The sequence below is a fragment of the Chrysochloris asiatica genome, unplaced genomic scaffold (assembly GCF_000296735.1).
Source record: "Chrysochloris asiatica unplaced genomic scaffold, ChrAsi1.0 scaffold00021, whole genome shotgun sequence".
NCBI lineage: Eukaryota > Metazoa > Chordata > Mammalia > Afrosoricida > Chrysochloridae > Chrysochloris > Chrysochloris asiatica.
This window is the reverse complement of record NW_006408539.1, coordinates 908177-933565: the sequence shown is the minus strand read 5'-3', so window position 1 is coordinate 933565 and position 25389 is coordinate 908177. Positions and strand designations below refer to the sequence as shown.

At 43.1% G+C, this 25389-nt stretch overlaps 1 protein-coding gene across 1 annotated transcript in view; it reads right to left on the bottom strand.

Annotated features, from left to right (window-relative positions):
• Window positions 1–7309: 7309 nt before the first annotated feature.
• The window catches only part of LIPG (lipase, endothelial), a 29951-nt gene continuing 11871 nt past the window's right edge, over window positions 7310–25389 (bottom strand). The window contains exons 5-10 of the mRNA XM_006837486.1: window positions 18675–18896; window positions 15429–15671; window positions 14465–14585; window positions 13426–13644; window positions 9673–9777; window positions 7310–7331 (exon numbers count right to left, since the gene is read on the bottom strand). Coding sequence (XP_006837549.1) covers window positions 7310–7331; window positions 9673–9777; window positions 13426–13644; window positions 14465–14585; window positions 15429–15671; window positions 18675–18896 — 932 coding nt within the window. The remainder of the gene's footprint in view (window positions 7332–9672; window positions 9778–13425; window positions 13645–14464; window positions 14586–15428; window positions 15672–18674; window positions 18897–25389) is intronic.

Below are 25389 nucleotides of genomic sequence, written 5' to 3'. Positions count from 1 at the left end.
AATTTTTTAAAACAGCACACAAATGTTTTTGTAGTGTGGCAGAGGCCTTGTAACCAATCATGCATCAAAGAAAAATACATACAAATAAAATTAAAAGAAAGGGTTTTCTTGATAAAAGAAATCATCTCTGATGGTTACAGGGAGAGGGAGGAGGGAAAATTATTCATGGGTTAGAGGGTAGACACATACTAACATGGGTGACAGGTCAGGCTGTACACAACAAGAGGGAGGTTATCAGAGGAAAGAGGGAATATTGGAATAGTTAAAGTGAATAGAGGCAAATGCTGTGAACTGTTGATACACAGAGGGGATCACAATCATGTAGTGAAGCAAAGTGTAGGGTTTGTTGAATGTAAAACTGATGATCTGCTCTGTAAACCTTCACTCAATTCACAATAAAAGGGTATTTTTAAAAAAGAAAAGAAACCCATATATAAGTCAGAGATTACACCTTCTACTGATTTTTATTTTTATTTTTTATTTTTTGTTTGTTTGTTTTTTGATAATGAGTTCTTACATACGACAGTAAAAACATGAGCAACAAAAGACAAAGTTGGTAAATTGTAGTTATAATTAAAAACTTTTTTGCATTGATGGACTTTATCAAGACATTGAAGAGACAACTTACAGAATGGGAAACACATTTTGCAACCATGTGTATGATAGGAATTTGTGGTTGCTGTTGTTAAGTGTCATAGAGTGGGTTGCAACTCATAGCAAACCTGTATAGGGTTTCCGAGGAGTGCCTGGTGGATTTGAAGACCAACCTTTTGGTTAGCAGTCCAGTGGCTTTCTTACAGAGCCACACCAGGACTCTGATAAGAGTTTAATATCCAGAATATATCTGAGTGGGCTTCAAAAAGTTTCCATTATCTTTTTTTTTTTTAATGTTTTATTGTGAAATATGTGATAGTTTACATGGGAGAACATAAGCTTTACATTCATCCTATCATATATCGTTTCATTGCCATGGTTACAATCCCCTCCATGCATCATCAACCCCTGGTTGTCAGCACACAGCCCCTCTCCCTCTCTGGGTCTAGAGTCTCCAGCCACTCCATCTCTCCACGTCATTGTCTCTGCCTCCATCTCTGGCGTAATTGCTTCTCTGGGTAGGGTCCCGCTCTCCACTCTTCTCCCTTGATGGTCCCAGGGCCTTCCACTCCTAGACTGCAAAGTTAATCGCTCCACTCCTTGCTACAAAACATCTACCTTTACATTTCCAACCCTCACAATCAGTCCTGATAACAATTATAACACAAGAGAGCCATCCGCATTTCCCTTCATCTCTACTGATTTTTATTGTCTGGTATTGTGTCTAACAACCTTGCCAAACTCTCTCATTATTTCTAATTATTAGTCCATTAATTTATTAGATTTTCTAGATAGATGATTATAGTGGTGGTGGTTGTGTGCCTTCAAGTTGGTTCCAACTCATAGCAACGCTGGCTAGCTTCCAAGGCTGCAAAGCTTTGCAGGAGCAGAATGCCTTATCTTTCTCCCTCAGAGCAGCAGGTAGATTCAAACTGCTGACCTTGCAATTAGCAGCCCAACTCGTAACTCATTACGCTACCAGGGTTCCCTTAGATGATTATGTTGTTGTTGTTGTTATGTGCCGTGGAGTCAGTTCCGACTCATAGAGACCCTGCACAGGGTTTCCAAGGCTGTTAATCTTTATGGGAGCAGAAAGCCTCATCTTTCTCCCGCGGAGCAGCTGGTAGTTTCGAACTGCTGACCTTGAGGTTCGCAGCCCGATTCGTAGCCACTATGCTACCAGAGCACCTTTAGATGATTATAGGCTTTGCAAATAAGAAAAGTTTTCTTTTTTCCTTTCAATCATATACCATGTATTTATTTTTAAAATAATACTTTATTGAGTTTTCAGTGACTATGTACACAATAGTTTAGGTCCCATTCAACAATTTCTATACAAATTATTCAGTGACATTGATTACATTCTTCACAATACATGAACATCCTCATAATTTCTCTCTGGTTTTTCCATTTCCGTTAATCAAGTTCAACCTGCCATTGTTTGTTGTTGTTGTTATTAAGTGCCGTCAAGTCAGTTCCGACCCATAGCGACTCTGTATAGGGTTTATGAGAACCAACTGGTGAGCTTGAACTGCCGACCTGGCAGTTCAAATGGCTTTGCGGTCTGGCGCATTAACCCATAGCGCCACACCTATTTTTTAATCTTCTTATTGGACTGGTCGGGACATTACATTAAATGGTACGGATGATAATAAGGGATCTTTGTCTTCTCATCAATCTGAAGAAAATGTGTCCAAAATTTCTTCAATAAGTATATTTCTTACTAAGTTTTGGTAAAGAGCGTTTGTCAAGTTACGAAAATTCTTTTTAAAAAATTAATGAAATATTTTTCTGCATCATTGAAATAATTATGTGATTTTCTTCTTTTAGTAAATTAATTGGATGAATTACATTGGTACATTTTGCTAGAGAACTACTCTTGTATTTCTGGGATGAACCAAGATCCTGAATCACTACTTTTCAGGGCCTATTGATTCAGTAGCTAATATTTTGAATTTCTCATCTATGTTCACAAGTAAATTTGACCTGTAATTGTTTTCATAAATGTTTTGTTCTACTATCTGTAACTACTTGTGTAAATTAGGGATTATATGCTTCTTGAAATACTTTTCAGTAAAATTGCTGTGGCCAGGGCGTTATTTTTTAATGGGTGGAATACAGAGTAATCTGTTACTAACATCTCAACTTCTTTAATCTTTGTTGAGCTATGCAAATTTTTTCTTATTGTCCCAATGATGACATTTTAAATTTTTTTCAGGTTTTATCCAGGTTTCAAATTCATACTTTATATTATCTATTTGCTAATGCTTTCCTTCATGGTTGCATCGTTCATTCAAATGAAATTCATCTTTATATACAGTGCTAAATAAGGATCTAATTTTGAGTCCTGGTGTGGAGCTGCAGGTTAATGCATGGGGCTGCAACGTTGGTTTGAACTGCAAGGTCGGCAGTTCAAATTCACTAGCCTTTCCTCAGAAACCCTGTACAGTGTTACTATGAGTCAGAACCAACTCTATGGCACTTACCAGCAACAATTTTATGTCTCTACTTATTTAATAAGGTGCCCTGGTAGTGTAGTGAACTTTGAGCTGGGCTGCTAACCAAAAGATCAGCAGTTCAAATCGACCAGCTGCTCCACGGGAGAAAGATGTAACTTTCTGCTTACATAAAGATTTATAGCCTTGGGAACCCTATACAGGGCCACTGTGAGTCGGAACTGACTCAATTGCACACAACCACCACCACCTTGTTTTCTGAACAGCATTATCTCTCTAACCATCCATTCCTTACCCAAGACCCTCCCCAAATGCCAATTCTAAGCCTGCTATTTCAGAGTGCCCTTAGTGAAAAAGGGGACCAGCCACTTTCCATCCTCAAGGAAGGCCCCTTTCAGAAAGCTTTCTTCTAATTTAAGATTAGAAATAAACTCAAATTTATGTAATTCATCAAACTATTTTTATTCAACCATCAATTTTTAGGTAAAAATATATTCCTGATAAACAGATGGCAATATCCCATTTCCCATTTTATAAATAGTAATTAGATTATCAGCTGGGACATGGCACTCTGAATAAAGACAATGTTTCCAGCCTTTCATATGACCATATGAGTGATTTCCAACTTTTTGGCTATGTCCTTAAAAGGGGCATATCCCTGGTAGCGTAGTGGTTACGAATCAGGCTGCTAACCTCAGGGTCAGCTGTTCGAAACTACCAGCTGTTCCGCAGGAGAAAGATGAGGCTTTCTGCTCCCATAAAGATTTACAGCCTCGGAAACCCTGTACAGGGTTGCTATGAGTCAAAACTGACTCTACGACACATAACAACATCCTTGTCTTTCACTTTCCAGTGACTGGAGAAAGGGACTTGATTGGGAGGGCAGAGGGTAGGGTTGTAATAAAGAAGTTAGACTGAGGGAATAAAGGAGATATTCTATGGATGGCAGATCAAAAATATGAGCCTGGACTTTTCTTAGCTTTGTGGAACAGAGCCTCAATACCAATAGCCTTCAAAGTAAAACAGAAATCACCTTCTATCTGGCATCAGTCACTATTATGCTAAGTCTCATACAATCAAACCTAAATCCTCATTCATGTTTCCCAGTGTCCAGCCACCCTCCCTATTCTTCCTAACATCCACCTTTAGGTCTTCCTGCTACAATTCAAATCATTTTCCTCCTGTTCCCTAGTGAAAGGGGTTATTGTTCACTCCCTGCCAACAACGAGTATCAAAAAGTGACTACATCTATGTCAAAGTAACTTTTCATCAAACCCTTGGCTTGGACAGACATTATCTTTTTCAATTTTAAGAACTGAGTTGCCACACCGTTAAGAACTTGATATTTTTTATTATTTAACTATTAAACTTTTCATCTCAAAATTGGTTAAATACTAACCACATATTTTATACATTATATACATTTGAAAAATAAATAGTATTCTAAGTAGCATTTTTCTTTTTAAAAAAGCATCATTATATACAAATAAGGCTTCCCCCCAAATGCATACATATACAGTCACTAAGGATTCAGTTCACAAGGCTCCCAATACTAGAAACATTAGTCAGAAGTAACCAGGATGTATTGTTAATGACAAGCTTTGTTTTGGCCATAAAGCAATCACAGAAGAACACAATTAGATTGAGACCGTTTCTTGAGCTAAGATTTGGCTGGTTGTGTCTTCAGAAGTTTGGCATTAATGATACAACTTTGGCATGATACAGATTAAAGCAATGATTAAAAACCCAAGTACAAAGAAAATCACTCTTCCCCCACACCTGACATCTCACCTCCTCCTAAACAAATCTCACCTATAAAATGTCGTTCTTCTTAGTACATGTTTGTTCGTGGTTATATATAAATAAAAGGGCTTAGAATTTTATGGGTGACTCTGAAAAAAATTCCCTGTTTGTCATATCTGGGTCTTAGGCTGAGTTCTCTAGAGAAGCAAAAGCAGTAAAGCATATACTGGTTATGTGCCATGGAGTCGGTCTGTCTCATAACGAATAACGACCCTGCGTAGGATTTCTGAGGCTATAAATCTTCATGGGAGCAGAAAGCCATCTCTTACTCCTGTGAAATAGCTGGTAGTTTCAAACTTATGACTTTGATGTTAGCAGCCTGACTTGTAATCACTAGGCTAGCAGAGTTCCTTAAAGCATATACTAGGGGCTTTCGGTTTGTGGAAAAATAAAATTGAAAGATAATGGAATTTTTCCACAAACCTTTTGAGGTCCTTCATATATAGATTTAGCTCAAGGAAATGGCTCATGCAGTTGAAGAGGCTGGTAAGTCTCAAGTCTGTCTCAAGCTGGAGGCTTCTCCTGACTCACTTAGCTACAGGGGCTGATGAATCCAAGATCAGCAGGTCAGACGGCAGGCTGCTAGCTCACAGGCTGTAGAGGTGATGAAAACCAAGGAGGTCAGAGGATGACTAGTTGGATGCAGGATTCAGAGCAAGTGAGCAAGCGAGCTTAGCTGTATATATAGTCCTGGTGTGGCACTGTAGGAAAAAGTACTGGACCATGAGGTCGGTGGTTCAAACTCACCAGCCACTCCTTGGAAACCCTATACAGGGTCACTATGAGTTGGAACTGACTTGAGAACACTTAACATATATGTATACACACATATATGTATTGGATACAGGTCACACCCCAAGGAAACTCCCCTTACAATGAAATGACTGGTCACATCAGATCTCCTCATGGAAGATGATTACATCATTACATAACTGCCAAACCACCGAGAATCATGGCTCAGTCAAGTTGACACACAACCTTAACCATCACAAGCTTATTGGTAGAAACTGGTTATAAAAGTCTTTATGAAGTTTCAGAGTTGAGCACACTTGGTCCTCATCCTGGTTCTGTCACCAGCTTGGTGTACCACTCCAGGCATGGGTTTAAAATTCACTAAGTCTTAGTTTTGTGAAACAGGAAAAATAATAGCTGCCATGCTCACCTCCTGTTGTGAAACTCTAATTAGGTGAGGCACATGTAAATCATAGAAGAATATAAAAGAATTCCTCTGATACTACATATATTAATTCAAATCAAAATCTAAATTTGAGACTTTCCCAAGAAATTCAACAGATGAGGCATTGGTGTTAAAGGATGATATTTCAAAAACAAAAAGCTCTGTTTTAAGTCTTCAACCCAGCTCTGTTTGGCAGTACTGGTTTCTTTATAAACAGATATGTAATATCTTCAATGTAATATCTTTACATTTGATATTACAATGTACTATCAAAACATATGTAATATCTTCAATCTCCCTAAACAGAAGAGATTTCACTCCAGCAATTGGCCACCATGTCTGTATGCCACTCTGTTGGTTACTCTGTGATCAAGCATGTAACTTGCAGAAAAGATGGCAGCATGTCAATTCTGAAGAAATTGCTGGAAATAACTTAACACCTCAGGGTCACTGACTTTCATATCCTGTAACCCTCTCCCAATGCCCTTTATGCCTTCCTTCCCAGACTCATGGGTCACCTAAGCTGGAAGAGTTTCTACAATTACCAACTCCAACTAGGCTCCAAAGTTGACAAAGTGTGGTGAGAAGACAAAGTCTAGTGAGGTTTAGAAATGGGTCTACTGCAACATCTTATTTAATTTTGCATGCGGGATAAACATTTGTTCAATCAAAATTTTAAATGAACAATTAAGATGCTTTGGAGGGTGAGTTGGGGAGCAGAACAGAATGTCTAAAATGCAACCAATATTGACCAGTACAGCCATCAGAACTGAAACAGCCAGGGCCTCCACATTCCCTAAAGCCACTCTCTCCTATCTGGGTGAACAAGGCAACTAGTTGGCCATCTGGACGTGAGTCAGCTCTCAGAGGAAAGACCTTTTATGAAGGTTCAAGTCAGGTCAAACAGTTGATAGCGTTGCGCACAGAGCCACTTTAGAACCAGCATTCCTTGTTGGGCAAAGCACTGGCTCATCTAGAAACCAGGCCCTTGTGCTCAAAGGCCCCAAGAAGCGGGCCATATACACAGAGGACACAAGCAGGACTTGGTACTCCAAGTGTCATCGAGGGCTTAGAGTCAGGGCAGCAACAGGAGCTACAGCAGGCATGGTTCCCTCTAGCCAGTAAGTCCCAGCTGTCACAGGAGGCAAAGGCCCAGGCCCAGAGAACAAGTCCTTCCCAGGGCTCTGGGTCAAGGCTGAGAGAAGTCGTTCCATCGGGCAGGTCCTCAACAGTAACTTTTTCCATGCGTGTAGAAGGTGGTGTGTCCTTGGTGGCAACCTCAGAGATGTTCCACAGTTGGACTGAAAGGAAGCATTTGAGAAAGTGATATTCATCAGTTCGTTCACACCACAAACATTGACAGTGGGCAGGCTCAAAATGGAAAGACCAAGCTTTCCTTCCACACCAGTCAGATTACTTTACTTCCTGTTTTAGAACAAATAGAAAAGCTCCTGAGTACTTCTTTCTAAATCCCTCGCCCAGGGAGCCACATACTCACTGTGAGCACCACGCACTGGGGCGCTTTCCTGGGTTTCCTACTTCCATTCACCATGGTCTGTACACTACGTGTTCCACACAATACCCACCCCAACCAACACACACACACATACATGTGGAGAGAGCCACCCAAGTGTCCTCTTAACTTTGATACAGAAATACAAAAGAGATCATAGTATGGCAGGAAGCAGGCAAGACTGAGTCAAAAAATCTGGCCACTAGTCTCAGCTACATTAATGTGCCACTGAGCTTTCTGATCCTCAATCTCATTCTCAGAAGACAAATGGACAGCACCCATGCCAGGAGAGAGAATACCAAAGGTGTTGCAGATGCCAAGGGATGCTACAACTTCCTGTTGTTAAGTGCCGTGGAGTTGGTTCCAACTCACAGCCACCCTGTGTAGGGTTTCTGAGGCTTTCAATCTTCAAGGGAGCAGAAAGCCTCATCTTTCTCCCATGGAGTAGCTGGCAGGCTCGAACTACAGACCTTGTGGTTCGCAGTTCAGTGTTTATAATACAGAGCCACCACGCTCCCCCTACAACTTCCTAGTGTTAACTTATTACCTAGACTCCTATTGTTTTCTTTTAAGAAGGGATTTTTTTTTTTTTCAAAATAGTATGAGGTGAATCATATATTTCTCAAGTATTATGAAGTTCTAGATCAGTAAAAAAGAATAAAATATCTTATTGTCTTATCATAACAACCTTTCCTGGTTAAGTCCAATTTAAACAGCTGCTCTGAGGATCAGTGATAATAAGACAAATGGAAGCACTTTAAAACCCAAAACCAAATCCACTGACTGATAGCAATCCTAAAGGACAGAGTAGGGTTACCCCATAGCATTTCCACAGTTGTAAATCTTTGTGTGAGCAGACATCTTTCTCACACAGAGTGGCTGGTAGGTTTGAACCACCGAACTGACTTTTTGGTTAGCAGCATAACACTTAGCCACTGTGCCACCAGGGCTCCAGAAGCACTTTAAAAGTATAAATTTAAATACAAACATAAAGAATTAAAAATTATTATTATAGCAGAAAATCTTAGGAGCCTAGGCTAGCCTGAGTTACTTAATGAGACGGGCAGCTTTCAGAAGCTCACAAGTCCTGTGATTACTGTACTTGTGCTAGAACTGATGTTCCTAAACTGGAGACAGACCAGCTGAGGCTCAGCTGGGCCCCAAGGTTGGCAGACATTTAATCACAGGGGACCCCAGTCCAGGCACAGCTGCATGATAATTGGTACTCAGGCTGGGGTGTTGTGATTTATCAGGAGCAAGGGAAACGTCCATGCTCAGAAAGAGGGCAAGCTTCAGCTCTTCATCTGCTACCACTAACTAACTGGGTGACCCCTCTCTCCAAGCCTCAGTTTCTTCATCTGTACGCTGGGATAACAACACCTGCTCCTGGGCTTGAAGAAAAAATTAAGTGAGATAAAGTATGTCAGGCAGTGAGCACAGGGTGGGCACCCACCAAATGCTCAGTATATGGCTGAGGTGTTACTATCTAGTACCTGGTTAGGGCCAGGGTAGATGGGGTAACTGTGTTTAGGTTCAGAAGACATGAGACAGGCTCCCCTTTTTGATGAATCCATTGCCTCTCACCATGGAACTGGCTTGCCTTGATTCTGGAATAATGGTATTCCAGCATGAGGCAACGGATATTGAAGCAAGACTACCCATTTGTCTGACTCAGTACGTGAGTTTTCAAGCTTCTCAAAAGGGGGAGAATCAGACTCACTTATACCCACTCACACCAACCTGAGTCCCTAAAGAAAGGAAGTACGTGTGCATCTCCTTTTCCTCCCACCCCACCCCAACATAGTGGCCAGGAACCAGGAACTTAGGAACCTTCCCACTGGCTTCAACTGAGTCAGGACATGGACATCAACCATGAAGACTGGGTTACTGGAAAGGCCTCCTTTTGAAGTGACAAGATGAGGTGGAACAAAGTCGCGGGAACAGTAACGCCATCAGCATTCTATATATTTCACTTATTTGTCTGTCTCCCTCCAGTAGAAGGTCCACTCCAGAAGGAAAAAAGTTTTGCTTTATCCACTGCCATAACCCTAGTGCCCAAGTTGTGTCCAGCATAAGTTATATGGTCAGCCACTGTGTGCAGAGTGGATGGAAAGGGAATACCCAGTTACCTGGTTTCGTTCTTCATCCTCCAGCCATCACGACACTTGTGAAACCATAACTCCTGGCCAGGAGATATGCTGGTGTTCTCAGAATCTTCTGCACAAAAAGTCAATCTAGACGGGGGAAAAAACACTGATGTAGCCGGCTGTGCGTCAGCTAGGCAGTGCTTTCTGCAGTCGAGGTGGATGGATAGATGGATGGATGGATGGATGGATGGTGGGTGAATGGATGGATGGTGAGTGGGTGGATGGATGGATGGATGGATGGTGGGTGGGTGGATGGATGAATGAATGGGTAGATGGATGGATGGATGGTGGGTGGATGAATGGATGGTGAGTAGATGGATGGATGGATGGGTGGATGGGTGGCTTTCTGGCTGGGTGGATGGATGGATGGATGGATGGGTGGGTGGATAGATGGATGGGTGGGTGGGTGACTTGCTGGCTGGCTGGCTGGATAGGTGGGTGGGTGGATGGGTAGATGGAGACATCACTCCTACAAAGACTCAAGTGTCTTGCTTCAAAGACTCCCACAGTTCAACCTTATGCAGCCTTTAAGCACACCTCTTCCACCTTCTCCTCTGTGTCCATCCCCTCTGCCTTTAAATGTCTGAGCCTCCCTGAAGCCTCATGAGCCAACCTTTCCTCAACCCCTCAATTTAGCAAAAAAGCATATCTTTATATTAATGTAGCTTTTGTTATTATCATTACTTCTTGTGGCATGGAGTTAATGATGTTTTGTTTTATTTTTAAATATTGATAATTGATTTCTACATTTATGGTTAACTTTTGTAAGAACATAAACTGTCCAAATGCAGGAACGCAGGTACCTAGACTGTGAAACCAGTTGTCACTCCTAACTCATGGTGGCCCCATGTGTGTCTGAGTGGGTACTTTCAGAAGTAGCTCACCAGGTTTTTCTTTCAAGTCACTTCTGGATGGACTCAAACCTCCAACCTCTTGGTTAGCAGCCAAGTGTTTTAACCCTTTGTACCACCCAGAAACTCCTACCTATAATATGTTGTTGTTGTTAAATGCCATGAAGTCTGTTTCGCTCATAGCGACCCCATACAGGGTTTCCAAGGAGCGGCTGGTGAAATATGTTGTTGTTGTTGTTGTTGTTAAGTACCGTGGAGTCGCTTCTGACTCATTGTGACCCTGTACAGGGTTTCCAAGGCTGTAAATCTTTACGGGAGCAGAAAGCCTCACCTTTCTCCTGTGGAACAACTGGTAGTTTTGAACTGCTGACCTTGCGGTTCTCAGCCCGATTTGTAACCACTACGCTGGGTGAAATATGGAGCTCCATAAATACCCCTTGATAAGACTAACTGGAGCTCAGCTGCGAGTCAAAATCAAAGGGTTCCCAGGTGACAACCAAGATCACTGGAAATCATCAAGGGTCTAAAACCATTTCAAACATAACATTAGGCCAAGCCCAGCTGGGCTGCCCCACACCTCAGTAGCCTGATTAGCTTGACCAGCAAATATGTGACTACTTAACCATTGCAGTAACACCAGTATTTCCACTTTTTGGTATGTATACCCCAAAGACGCCCTCACACACATACACAAGGAAAACGTACAAGAAGGTTCATCTCAGCACTATTTGTAGCTACAAAACAGCGGAAACAGCTTAAATATTCAGCAGGAGAAAGATTAAACCGTAGTTTCCTCATACAGTGAAGATTTTACATATAAAAGTTAACTGTGAATACACTAGACCTGTATGTATTGGACAAGCTGTATTGGAAAAACAATGTTGAATGAAACCAAGCAACTTATAAAATGATATGTCCTTTTGTCTCAAGTTCAGGAGCATCCAAAACAATCTAATGCATCATTTATGGATACCCGCAGAAGTTGTGCTGGTTATTTATTCGTTATCGAGGCGATTCTGGCTTGTGTGCAGAGTAGAACTGCTCCATAGGGTTTTCAAACTGTGACCTTTGGGAAAAGCGAATTGTCACACCTGTCTTCCGAGGCACCTCCAAGTGAGTTTGAACCACCACCTTTTGTCTAGTAGTTGAGCGCTTAACTATGCCACCCAGGGACTCCTCAAACAGAAGTAGTAAAGGTTTCAAAATTTATAGGAAGGAAACACACTACCATCGGAAGATGAGTTACATCTGGTTGTTTGTTAGAGGGTGAGGAATAGAATAAGGTAGGTCACAAAGAGCCTTTAACTAGATCTGTGAAGTTTTACTTTTTAAAGGCTCTTATCTAAAGCTAGGATAAACACTGGACTGCTAACCACAAGTAAATGGTTTAAACCTACCAGCTGCTCCTCAGAAACCCTATACGGGGTCACTACGAGTCAGAACCAACGTAACAGCACCTAACAGTAGGATATACGTAGGAGTCCTGGTGTGGCACTGTAGGATTGGCACTGGACTGCTAACGAAATACAACAGCACTTAACAACAACAATCAGTAAGGAAAAATAAACAAAACCAATAAGGAAAAGTGTTTACATTTGGTAATTCCCCGTGATGGTTTGTTGTTACGTGCCTTTGAGTCAGTTCCAATTCATAGCGACCTGTAAAAGGTTTTTGAAGACCAGCTGGTGGGTTTGAACTGCTGACCTTAAGATTAGTAGTCCAATGGTTTAATGGGTATTTATTATACTTGGAATATTTTCTAAAAAGAATAATCTTTCTGATATCACACCCCTAGGCACAGGTTGTACTTATCAAGAGAAGTAAAAAGTTACACAATTCTCTAGACCAGAGGCTTGGGACTAGCAGCTCCTCCCCCTTCCCCACCCCCAAAATCTGACACACAGGGTTCTAGACGAATCACTGCACAAGGGACTTAAGCTTCCCCGTGCTGCCCGGCTTGTCAGAGATGATGGATGTGTACAAGATACAGGAAGAAAGGGCCAGACCAGATACAAAGAGGTTAGGACTGCTCCGCACCCACTTCCCAGGGCTGGCAGTGACCTCTACCAGACCTGCCACAACGCTCGGCAGATGAAGGCCTCCTCTCCTGGCAAAGGTCTCCCAGCTTCCCTGGTTCCTACTGAGGAAGCAGCTGTCAGAGCCCCGGCCTGGCGGAGGACTGCTATATGAAGGTCTGGGTCTGCCAGCTGGCATGGGACAGAGAAGTTTCTGTGACTTAAATTTAGGGCCCCCACCCCTTGTCCTTGCCTCAAAGCCCCTGAAGGATATAATAACATCTTTGGAGAAAATGCATTCTCCCACAGACCTCTGCCACCCAGGGCAAGCTGGGCACTCCCTGGATGAGACTTCAGCTTGCTCTGGACAAACAAAGCTTACTGATTGCAATGCCCCATGGTGAGCAGGACAAGCTGGCCTTCCTAAACAATCCTGTCCAGGAAAAGACTACCTTCCTCCAAGTTCAGCAAACAGGGACTGGATGGCAGCCCCCTTACCCACCTCTCAGGAGCCCTGGTGGCACAATGGTCATGCATGCAGCTACGAACAAAAAGGTTGGCAGTTCAAACCAACCAGTCTCTCTGTGGATGAAAGATGTGGCAGTCTGTATCCTTAAAGATTTACAGCCTTGGAAAGTCTATGGGGCAGTTCTACTGTATCCTATAGAGTTGCGATAAGTTGGAATCTACTCAACAAAGGTTTGGGTTCACCCGTTCCTCTCTGCAGAGGGTCCGTGATCAGCGACCTTGTCCCAGTGTTCAAGGTTGGCTTGAATGCTCGTGAATGTTTAGAAGGAAGGACCTAGCAGTGACCCCCACCTGCTGCTCTCTCTTCACACGAAATAGGAGAAAGTTCACAAGGTACTTACTTCCGCTGGGTTTCCCCAGACTTGACCCGGATGCGTCTGATATTCAGCTCCCGAGAAGGGTTTCCAGGTTGAGACAGGTAGCTTCGAAGCTCCTTCCACAGGTTGTACCAGGACTGAGATGTCCCCTCCCAGGTGAGTTTGATCTTCAAGAGGTCACCCAAGTCCTCCTCAGTGTATACCAGGAATGTGTTGGTGGCATTTAGGCCAATCTTCTCCACTCTACAAGGTGAGAGAAAAGCCCATCTCATCCTCCTGAACCCTAAAACTGCTGCACCACATGGGGTGATCCCTTGGAGAAAAAGTCATGAGTTCCCTCCCTGACCTGGACCCTCCAAGTCCCACCAGCAGGACCAGAGCAGAAGCTCATGTGTGTGACACACTGTCAGAGATATAACTGCCCATAAGCACTGGACTCCTGATCCCAACCAGTCATATGGATGCAGTTCACACTCACACTACTGTCTGGACAGGCAGGACCACCAGAGCAGAAATGAGAGCCCACACAGAAATCACATCCTACTAGACAAGTGTTCCTCTCAGCCAATAGGGATCTGTTACCCTCTGAACTAGCCCTTCACGGCTGTGCTTCTCACTTGGCATTTAGTGTGGTCTGCCTTACCCCATTTGTGAATGTGTCCAGAGTCCTACAAGCAGGTACTTAGCAGGCATTTCCTCACAATCCCAACTTTACTTGGCATCCTGCTTGCAGGTGCTCAACAAATATGCAGATTACTTCGGACCCCACCCACTGCCAGATCATTTAGGAAAGGTCCAAGGAAGATGCTTATGAGGCTCCAAATCTCCCAAAGCAGCAGTTTCTGCACAACTGATCCCAGCGGCTTGTCATGCGGCTGAGTCATCAAGGGAGCCTCCCTGCCAGAAACAATCTGAGTCAGGCTCTGGGAGAGAACAGAGCCAGGAGAGGCCACTCGACCCACCCAGTTCCTCCCTAGGAGCCCAGATCACACTCCCCTGCATTTGCTTGAAGCTCGTTCACTCTCTCTCATTTCTGACACCCAGGAAGGAAACCGTGACTCACATTTCCAAAGGCAGAGTCTGGGAATCCGCATTGGTGCCATACAGGGTGATGTAAAAGGTGGGTTCGATTTCTCCCGCGTTCTTGTAACTGAAGATGTGGACTTTCATCTGATAATGGTAGACTGAGGGGAAAGCAGAGCAAAGACGTGAGTAGGGTATGCTTGTCATCAACACACTGAAGATGTGGGGACTGGAATCTTCTCTCGGGACCCTTTCTGTCCAATGGCACAAGACCTCACTGCAGTATACCAGGAGGAGTTCTGAATTTGGGAGTCAGGGGACTATTGGGGAATTTGGACATGGCCATTTTCTACCTGCATGACCTTAGATTAAGGTCCATGGTATTAACCGCTATGAGCTGCAACTTCCTCATATATAAAACAATGCGCGCAAAACTATACAGTTCTTGAACATTACTAAAATGTAAGGTATAATTTTGATCCCCTGTTCTCTCTGTCTCAAATTTGTTGTGCCGATCAAACGAAAATGCAAATATGAAACTGCTTTGGAGAGTTAAACACAAGATAGAAATATAAGATGTGTGGTCATGGATCATAGCACAAAAGGTATCCCCACCTCATTTTGAACCATTGAGTTTCCCAGCATGTGCACAACGCAGTCAGATTTGCAGGGATTTGAATGGGCAGTCGCCATGCTGGGCCACTCCCCTGGGCTGGGTTGCACCTTTTTCTGCGATATAGCATTACCCGCTACCGGCTGCCATCAAGGCAAATCCTATTCATACTGACCCCTATAGGACAGAACTGTTCCATAGGATTTCCAAAGCCGTAATCTTTATGGAAGCCGACTGTCCCATCTTTTTCCTGTGGAGCTAGTGGACATGAAACCTTTCAGTTTGCAGTCAAGTGTTTACTGACTGCACCACCAGAGGTCTTTCATCATGATGCTAAGGAGGACTAAGATTAAAGCCCTTCCTCAAGAGCACTTCAGGGACTGAAGTTTACCTCTGAATGGCATGCCCGCCCTGGTTTTCAGGTACATTTTACTGTTCCTCTTGTTCCTCATTTTCTTGGCATTGTAGCCGATGCTGTTACAGCGGTTCTTCCGGCAGCTGAGACAGATGCCCTTTTTGAACCGGTTGGAGTCGGTGCACTGGAAGGCGAAGCTTGGCTTGTCCTGATTCACCAAGGAGTCAACAAACAGGTGCACAGCACGCTCGTGTTCACATTTCACCACTTCCGTGATGGCTGTGGGGTGAGGGGACATAAAGGGTGAGTGCCTGAGCTCATGTGACCACTGAGTCTGTCTGTCAGCACCGTACGCTTGCTCCGTGAGAGCTTGTTTTCTTTTCACGTATATTCATTTTGACTTATTATCCTCAGTGGTTTTGTAATAAATGGATGGTGGTGGTGGTGGTTATGTGCCATGGAGTCAGTTCCGACTCATCGTGATCCTGCATAGGGTTTCTGCTCCTGCATAGATCTTTACAGGAGCAGAAAGCCTCATCTTTTGCCCACAGAACTGCTGGTAGTTTTTAACTGCTGACCTTGAGATTAGCAGCCCGACTCGGAACCACTGCACTATCAGAGATCCTTAATAAATGGAGAGTAAGCTACAAAATCTTTAATGGTTGTCTCTTTTTTTAGTATTGTGGTAAAAAGAAATGTAACCAAACATTTGCCAATTCCACAATTTTTACATGGGCAATTCAATGGCTTTGACTATGTCCCTCATGCTGTGCAGCCAGCACTGCTATCCTTTTCCAAATGCTACCTCCACCCTTAGCAGAAACTCAGTGCCCCTAAACAATGACAACAAGAGCTATTTGCTTTGCTGCTGTTAGTATTCTATTAGTATTCTTACGTGTGTAATTCCTAACGCGTGCCCAGTGCTGTTCTAGGCTCTTAGGTAAAGGAAAGATCATCCCCCACACTGACCTGCTTTCTTTCTAGATAGCAAAATGGCACTAACACACACAAAGAGCGTGCTTAGTAAGTACTAGATTGGGTGATGCAGGTATGTGGAAGGAGTCCTAATTCACTAAGTCCTGATAAGCATTGTGTAGTCACAAAACAGTAGAAATAGATCAAATGCCTAACTCTACCTAGTATAGAAGGAGCTCTGGTAGTATAGTGGTTATGAATCAGGCTGCGAACCTTAAGGTCAGCTGTTCATAACTACCAGCCGCTTCGTGGGAGAAAGATGAGGCTTTCTACTCCCATCAAGATTTACAGCCTTGGAAATCGGGCTGCGAACCTCAGGGTCACCAGTTTGAAACTACTAGCAGTTCCGCAGGAGAAAGATGAGGTGTTTTGCTCCCGTAAAGATTTACAGTCTCGGAAACCCTGTATAGGGTCACTTTGAGTTGGAACCGACTCCACGGCACTTAACAACAACAACCTAGTATAGAGTAGCAAACTACAGCCTGCAGGCTAAGCCACTTGTCTTTGTGAATAAAGTTTTATTGGAACATAGTCATGCTCATTTGTTTATGGATTGTTTATTGCTGCTTTCATGCTATTGTAGTACAGTGGGATAGTTGAAATAGACAGTATGTCCTGCGAAACCTAAAATACTATCTGACTCTTTAAGGATATGTTTGCTAACCCCATTTGAGTCCAAGCCCTTCAATTATTAATTAAAACCCAAAGGGCCATAGAGGTGAATTGATTTGCTCAGGGTCATATAGTTAGGAGTATAATTTGGATTTTCTGGCCCCTGGTTAAAGCACTAGGCTGCTAATCAAAAGGCTGGCAATTTGAAACATCGGTAAAATTTCCATGAGAAACAGATGTGGAAGTCTGCTTCTGTAAAGACTGTTATTGTTGTTCAGTGCCATGGATGATGGCATGGGAAACCCTAGGGGGCCATTCGTTATGAGTCAGAATGGATATGATGGCAATACAGCTGGGGTTTTTTGTTTTTTTCCCGCTACATCATTGTTTCTTATAACCAGAAACTAAGGATAATCATTTAGACTTTAAGAAAAATTTGACAAAGTGAATTCTATCCCTTCTTCACTGACACCACCAGCCTCTAGAAATACCATAATTCCATACAATCCTTATCAAGAGAGGGACAGAGTGGGTCATCCAAAGGGCAGAGCATCAGGGTGAAGAGACAACTAGAAAATGCTGCCGAATCCAAGACCATGAGAATATGGAAGACCCCAAAAAGGACTGGTCACACGGAGCTACACATCAGTTTCAGCAGCAGATTCAGTTCATATCAAGTCTGCTCAAGCACTTAGAATATAAATTGGAACTGAATGGAGAAAACATGTTAGTTTTGTTTTTTTAAAATACTAGTCAAACACTGAATTATAGTGTATCCATGTTATGGACTATTATGCAGCTTTATAAAGGGTTGTTGCTGTTGTTAAGTGCCGTCGAGTCAGTTCTAACCCATAGCGACCCTGTATAGGGTTTCCAAGGAACAGCTAGTAAGCTTGAACCACTGATGTTCCAGTTCAAATGGCTTTGCAGTCTGACGCATTAGCCCACAGTGCCACACCAGGACTCCATAGAGTAAGCCAATCTCAAATGTCCTGGTTTGTGAGAATGTCCATAACCTATTACGACTGAAAAAGAAATTTGTAGGGCATTGTGGTTAAGATCCCATTTTTGGAAGAGATCACTATACCCACACACATATACATAAAATTGCAAAGGAAAAAAGGCTAGAAGGATACATCCAAAATTATTCATACTAACTACCTTTAAGGAGTGAAAATTAGGGTGAATTGGGGGGGTGACTTTTTGTTTTATGCAATTTGATATTGCTTGATTGTTTCCAAAAATATGCATTCCTTTTGTCATAAAAAAAAACCCAACAATAAATAACAACTATGGAATTACAGCATAGCAAAAACTGCAGGGTAGCGATTCATAGGCTCATAGGATGATGGGAAACGTCAAACACAACATTTGAAGATAATTGGGTGGGGCTTGCTGCTGTGTGCCATCGTGTCAGTTCCAACTCACAGCAACGCCGTACAGAGTTTCTGAGGCTGTAAACCTTTATGGGAGCAGAAAACTTCATCTTTCTCCCATAGAGCACCTGGTGGATTCAAAATGTGGACCTTGCAGTTAGCTGTCCAACTCATCACCCATTACCCTACCAGGGTTCCTTGTTGCATTGGGGGGAAGAGGGAGTAGTAATAAGTTGTGACACGAATGGTACTGGGGACACTAAGCGCTCTGGCTGATTGAAGAGATGCTTCCACATGAAGCAGAAAAGAAGGAACTTACTTCCATATGCAATTGACCCCAAGACGTCGTTGAGTCCACAGCCTGGCTGGAAGTCACCCCCGTTGGGGTAGATATCAATATGGCCTATGGGCATCTGAATCCCGATGCTCAAGCCAAAGGATCGTGTGTAGGTATGCAGGACATCCACAAAGTCTGCATCATCAGGGGAGAGCCTCTTGTGGATGTCCACCCCTTCAAACATGGGCCCAGCAGGATCCAAACCTGCAGAAAGAGAATGAAGACCAGCCACATCAGGCACACCAAACCAACAGGGCCTTAGTTACAGTTTAGTCAGAACATGCATAATGAAGACAGCCTATGAGCCCAGCCCCAAGAATCAAGACGTGAGAGGTCTGCTGTCTGGTTCCAAGAAACTGACACTCCGTTCCAAAGCTCTCACATGTCCTGACACCTCAGCTGATTGAGTAAGCCTCCCATGAAATTCCCACTGACTCGAAGCTCAGAGGTTAGAACAGGAGAGGTTCCTTCTGGAGAGCAAGTTCTGTCTCCCAAACTGAGCTATTTGTATTTGAACTTGTTTCCCCTTCCTTTGATTATGACTCAGGTGCAGGGATAAACTGACAAGAGAGAGACTTACACCAAACACACCAAACCTCCAGAATGCCTGTTTTGGCAGCCACAGTGAGAAAACCTTTCTGCCCTCAAAATTCCCATACCAAGTCAGTCAAGCATCATGATGTAGAGCACTGGGTCTCACTAGGTAAGTATCACTGGAAAGTGTGCTCAAAGCTCAGGGTCCCATAGATAACTACAGAAAGATACATACCTGCATGTATATGGGGTGCAGGGAGTGGGGGAAGGGGAACTGCATCAGGTAGCAGCAACAGTAACAGACATCTCACCATCTTTAAATTTTGTAATCACATATATGTAAAATTATTCAATGAGTAAAAAAGATCAGAGAAGAATTGATGCCTTTGAATGATGGTGTTGATGAAGAATATTGAATATACCATGGACCGCCAGAAGAATGAATGAATCTGTTTGGAAGAAGTACAGCTGGATTGCTCCTTAGAAGTACGGATGACAGACTTCACCTCACAGACTTTGGGCATGTTTTACCAGGAAGGACCAGTCCCTGTTGAAGGACGTCAAGCTTGGTAAAGTGGAGGGTCAATGAAAAAGTGGAAGACTCTCAGTGAGGTGGATTGACACAGTGGCAGCAACACTGAGCTCACATGTAGCCATTGTGAGGATGTGGCAGGACCAGGCAGTGTTTCGATAGGGTCGCTTGCTATGAGTTGGAACCAACTTGGTGGCAACAAATAATAACATTCAAAAAAGAACTTGCAAAGCATAAAATGTAGATTGCCAAGTCCCTGACCCTCTGAAGATTCTGGCTGGTAGGTCTGGTGTACAAGCCAGAAATCTGCCCTGCTCCCCAGTGATACAAAAATAAGTGGTCTGTGGATCCAATTTTGAAAAGTTTCTCTATGCTTCATTATCATCTATAAAATCAAAGCTGAATGCCCTAATTCACACAGCTCATGTGAAATATTCAGAGATTAAGTGCTGTCATAATCAATATTAGTTACTATGACAAAGCCCAGCTAATTATAGGAACTGGCTTCATCCCAGCCTGGAAGCCTCTTTGCCCTGCAGACACAGAAATAAGACCTGGAGAAAGCTAAGAAAAGATGTGCATTGAGGGGCATCTGCTCAGTCTAGAAGAGTGGTTCTCAACGGGGAGTGATTTTGCCATACCACTACCACCACCACCACCACCAAGGGGATCTATAGCAATGTCTGGTGTCACAACTGGGAGAAGCTGCTGGGATCTAAGGGGTAGAGGCTAAACATCATATAATCTACAAGACAGCTCCCACATCAAAACCGTACCATGCCCACACTGTCCCAAGAATGCAGGTTGAGAAACCTTGGTCTGGAAACACAAAGGAGAGAAGAGAATATGATCAAGAATTGCCTCCTGAAAGGAAGAGATGGGAAACAGACCCCAGGTCATCAGAATCAGGGAGCACACTGTGAGGCTTGTGAATAAACAAAGGCCAAGCTTCGATCTACCGTGAGCAGTGAAACTTGTCAGACACATTATTCATGAGAGCTGGTGGAGACTGAAACACTGAAGAGTTTTCAAAACAAACTTTGATAAATGTGTGTCTGACCAAGGTGCAGAGGGAATCCAGGGGGTCCACGCTTAGTGTAGCCCCATAGGAAGATGATAAAAAAAAAAGGAGTATCTTCCCACACTAGCCCTTGACAATGCATTTTGAAGGCTGGAAGGACCACAGTACTGATGCAAGTGACCTCTCCCTATCTCACATATGTCCCCTGGAAGGAAAAAAGAGAGAGAGAGAGAGAAAAGAGTGAATATTCTGTTTTGAAACCAACACAAGTGAGGGGCTCTCCATTTGGTGTGAACAAAGGTCCTTACCAGACGGTCAGTGCCATGGAAACCAAGCTGCAATGGAGGAATGCAGGCAGCTCGGGCCCAGCCTGCTCTGGTCTGACTGCCCCTGACACACACAGCCCACAGACTGAGAAGAAGTTACCCAGTCCATTTAGGAGAGAAAACGAGTGTTGTTATCTGCCATTGTGTCAATTCCGATTTAACGTGGCCCTATAGAAGAGAGTAGAACTGCCCCATAGGGTTTCCAAGGTTGTGATGCTGTAGGATAAATGCCTGACTTCAAGGCTGTTTTCAACCGAAAGGCTGGAGGTTCAAACCCACCAACCACTCCTAGAAAACTCTATACAGGGACACGCTATGAGTTGGAATTAACTCTAAGGCAAGTAATTACAATCTTTATGGAAGGACCCGTGGTGGTGTGGTGGATAAAGTGCTCAGTAGTAACCAGAAGGTTGGTGGTGCAGATCAACCCCTCTGGGAGAAAGCTGTGGCAGTCTGCTTCCTTAACAATTACAGCCTCGGGAACCCTCGGAGGAAGTTCTACTGTGTCCTATAGGGTTGCTATGAATTTTAAGTTTTCAGGGTTTTTTTTAATCATTGAGGAAGCAAATTGCCTGCAGAGTAGCTGGTGTGTTTGAACTGCTGACCTTAAGCACTCAAGTGCTTAACCACTGAACCACCAGGGCTCTAAAAAAACACTTACTCCCTCTAAAAAAGAGGAACACTAGAGAGCCACCTCCCCCTCTCATTCCATCATAGACTCCTTCCAAGGGTGTCCTGCAGATGGAACATGAATGCACACACATACCCCATGTGCACAACCACACATTCACACACACATTCAGAAATAACCTCTCAGGCTGTGCCTTCTGGGCAGGCAAGCCAGAGCTTACTGAATTCCAACAGCTACCTGTATACGTCCACATACAGATGACAGGCGGCAAGGTTAGATCTGTGGCTCTTGAACCTGGAAGCCTTGGTTCGAATCTAAGCTATTTAGAGGGTGCAAAGACTTGGAGACCATTACTTATTTGATGAATCCTGGTTTTCTCATCTATAGAATGAGGCCCCAAAGACACCTTTTACAGGGTTGCTATTAGACATATAGTAGTATCAAGTGGTGGTGGTGTTGGTTATGTGTCGTGGAATTGGTTCTGACTCAATGCGACCCTGTATAGGGTTTCTGAAGCTGTAAATCTTTACGGGAGCAGAAAGCCTCATCTTTCTCCCACAGAACAGCTAGCAGTTTCGAACTGCTGACCTTGAGGTTCACAGTCCGATACGTAACCACTATGCTACAGTACCTGTCACATATTGGGTAGCACCTAGCCCGAAGCCTGCCTGCACAAAATGGACACAATTCATAGTTGCTGAATGAACAACTGAATTTGCTTATGTATAACTCACCAGACACTGGTTCAATTAGAAATGTATGACCTCGACAAAACTGAGAGTCATAAAGTAAACCAGGCTTACTGGTCAGATAAAGACAGGTGGAATCCTGAGACTATGGCCCTTGGTCACCCTTCAGGTCTGGAACTGAACTCACCCCTATGGCTCAATTTTCAGCCAAATGGACAGGTCTGTAAGGGGAACAGTATAACTCTAGGGAGATGTGTACACGTTAGAATCATCAGCCATTTCAAATTAAAAGGGTAGCATCTACCCAAGGACAAGGTTTAGATGGGTTAGAAAGAAAGAGGGATGGAAACAGGAAACACAGGGATGAAGCGGGATCAGTGATGTTTCATTGCTGCGGTCGCACTCAATGAGATGATACAAAGTGTGTATGATTTGTTGAATGGAAAACTGATCTGTCCTATGAATCCTCACAAAATTCACAATAAAAAGAAGAAGAAAGGAAAGAGAAAGGCCTCTCCCTAGCACAGAAACCTAAAGGGTAAATTACGGAAAGGAAAACTCTAGCAAGCCCCAGTCCACAGCCCTTAAGTACAAGCAAGATTGGAGTTTCCCCAGCCACCCTCTACCCAGCAGTCTCACTGACTTCAGGATTCCCCCACAAGCTGCACCTTCTGGTCCTATGAGACATTCTCAAGATGGTCCATTTTCAGGAATAAAGGGCCCAGTAGACTGATAGACCAGACATACGATGTTGATTAACACCCAGGGAAATGTAAACAGGATGAATTGCAGGGAAAGGAAGAAAGAAATCTGTTCTAGGAACTTTAATTAAGAATAAAGTCATTAATATGACCATGGGCACCATGCAGGCTAGACTGTGGAACTCTGGGGGGAGGGAAAAGGGAACATTGGGGTAGATTGTGAAACTCCATAGTACACAGTAAAAGAGGAACTGGAGTAGGGGCTTTTTTGAGACAGGGGAATAAAACTCTAATTATAAGATTGGGATTAGGATCAGAGAGGAGGAGGGTTGGATAAAGGTAAATATGAGACTTCTGACTGAAAAGGAGGAAGGAAACATTGACCTGCAGGTATGGTTTGTTTTTGTTTTTGTTTTTTAAAAAAAGGCAACTAGGAAAGAGGTGGAAAAATTGAACTAAAAAAAAAAAAAACCCAGGAGAGGTGGTCCCTAGAAGACAATACCCTATCGCCATAGAAGAGGTGGAGGGGACCAGCAGTCAGTAAAGGGCCTAGTGATTTTTTTTTTCCCATATGGTAGTTTTCAAATATAATTCTTAACATAAATGTAGACATAGACTATTAGAGCTTACAATGCAAAATTCTGAGTTTGCACATTCAAGGTGAAACTTAAATTTGAGTTGGACACTGATCTTTGATATTCTTTCTGCAGCAAAATAGTATAAATTAATCCATTTAAAAGGTGGTTAAGGATTTGTTTGGCTGGTGTGATAGTAATTTTTAAAACTGTACATTGCTCAAGACTTTATTTGTGTGTGTTTTATTCTTTTTATTTGCATTGTTTCAGATCTTCTGAGAACATAATACTGTTTTAAAAGATATTTGATGTACTAATACTCTTTCTGAATTGAAAACATTTTTTTAAATTAAAATTTGGGCCACCTGTATATATGCCTTTTGTCTTATGAAGAGGAGGAAAAGGATATTGTGGCTTAGCCATGAGTACTGACAGTTTCAGTTCATTTGACAAGGTTATAATGTTAAAGTATGTTTAATTGACATTCCTGTTTGAGAAGCTTTTAAGTGAAGTACTGTATTCATGCATCAAGATGACAGAGCCAGTAATGTTTCTTTTAGTTTATGGAAACAGACAGAGTGTAGTAAATACTGTTGTGAGAATATGCTATCCCTGAATATCTTCATGCTAATCCTCTCAGAATTTCTGAAGCAGATGGGTCAATGGCATTCACTGCTAAAGAGCCACCATGCCATGCTACGTCAATAGACTTCCCCACCTGGGAAGGATCATAGAACTAAAACCCCCCTTCCCCCCCATGGAAACTAGCAATCAATTCCTGAGAAACTATGTACTGGCCTTTCCTGCATTGCTAACCCTCAGGTTAATAGGACTCTTGTCCCAAACCCTTCCCCTCCAATTCACCATTCATCACTTCCAACCAGGAGACTTGGTGCTGATCAAGACCTAGAAAGAGGACAGCCTCCAGCTGAACTGGTAGGGCCCTTACCAGGTGTGGTTGACCATTGAGATGGCCATCCGGACCGTGGAGAAAGGGTGGACTCTCTATACTCAAGTAAAGGGACTGGTGAAGAGGGACTCTCCCCAAGGGAAAGTCGTTACCAGTAGGAAGCACATCCCTCACCCAGGGAGCCTCTCAAAGTGACCCTGAAAAGAGAGGCTGCCTTGCCATACCGCTGCCAGATGAGGTGGGTTTGGAAGCTAATATGGATTTGCTAAAAGGGGAGTTTAAAATTGTCTAAAAAAAAAAAAGCTTCTCGACTTAAGCCTTTGTAGACCTTTAAGATAGCATACTGAGTTCCACCTAGAACTTCCGGAGTTGATACATTTGCATTTGAAAGGACAAGCACACCAACCCAGAAACCCAGAGCTGTTGAAAGATCAGGAGATTTGTGATTGACAGAAAGCAGAGAAAAAAAAGCCAGACAATTTGGCATTTTGAGTTTCTAGGGCCTCAAGGAAAGGAAAGTTGGCCCATCAGAGATCACCTAGGACTGGATGTTCTATTGGAACCCATTGACCTTGAGATGAAATAAAAGGGAGGGCTAGTGCAGGGAGGTGTGTGTGAATTCCCAAACTTGCAGCTGGTACTCATTTGACCTAGCTTGGATAGCTAGGGTTGTTGAGCTGACTACAACCTAATCTGATGAATATAAAGATGTTTGATACTCTGAGCAAGTGTCAGTTGCTACAATTTAATGAACTGGACTTTTGCTTATGGAAGCAGT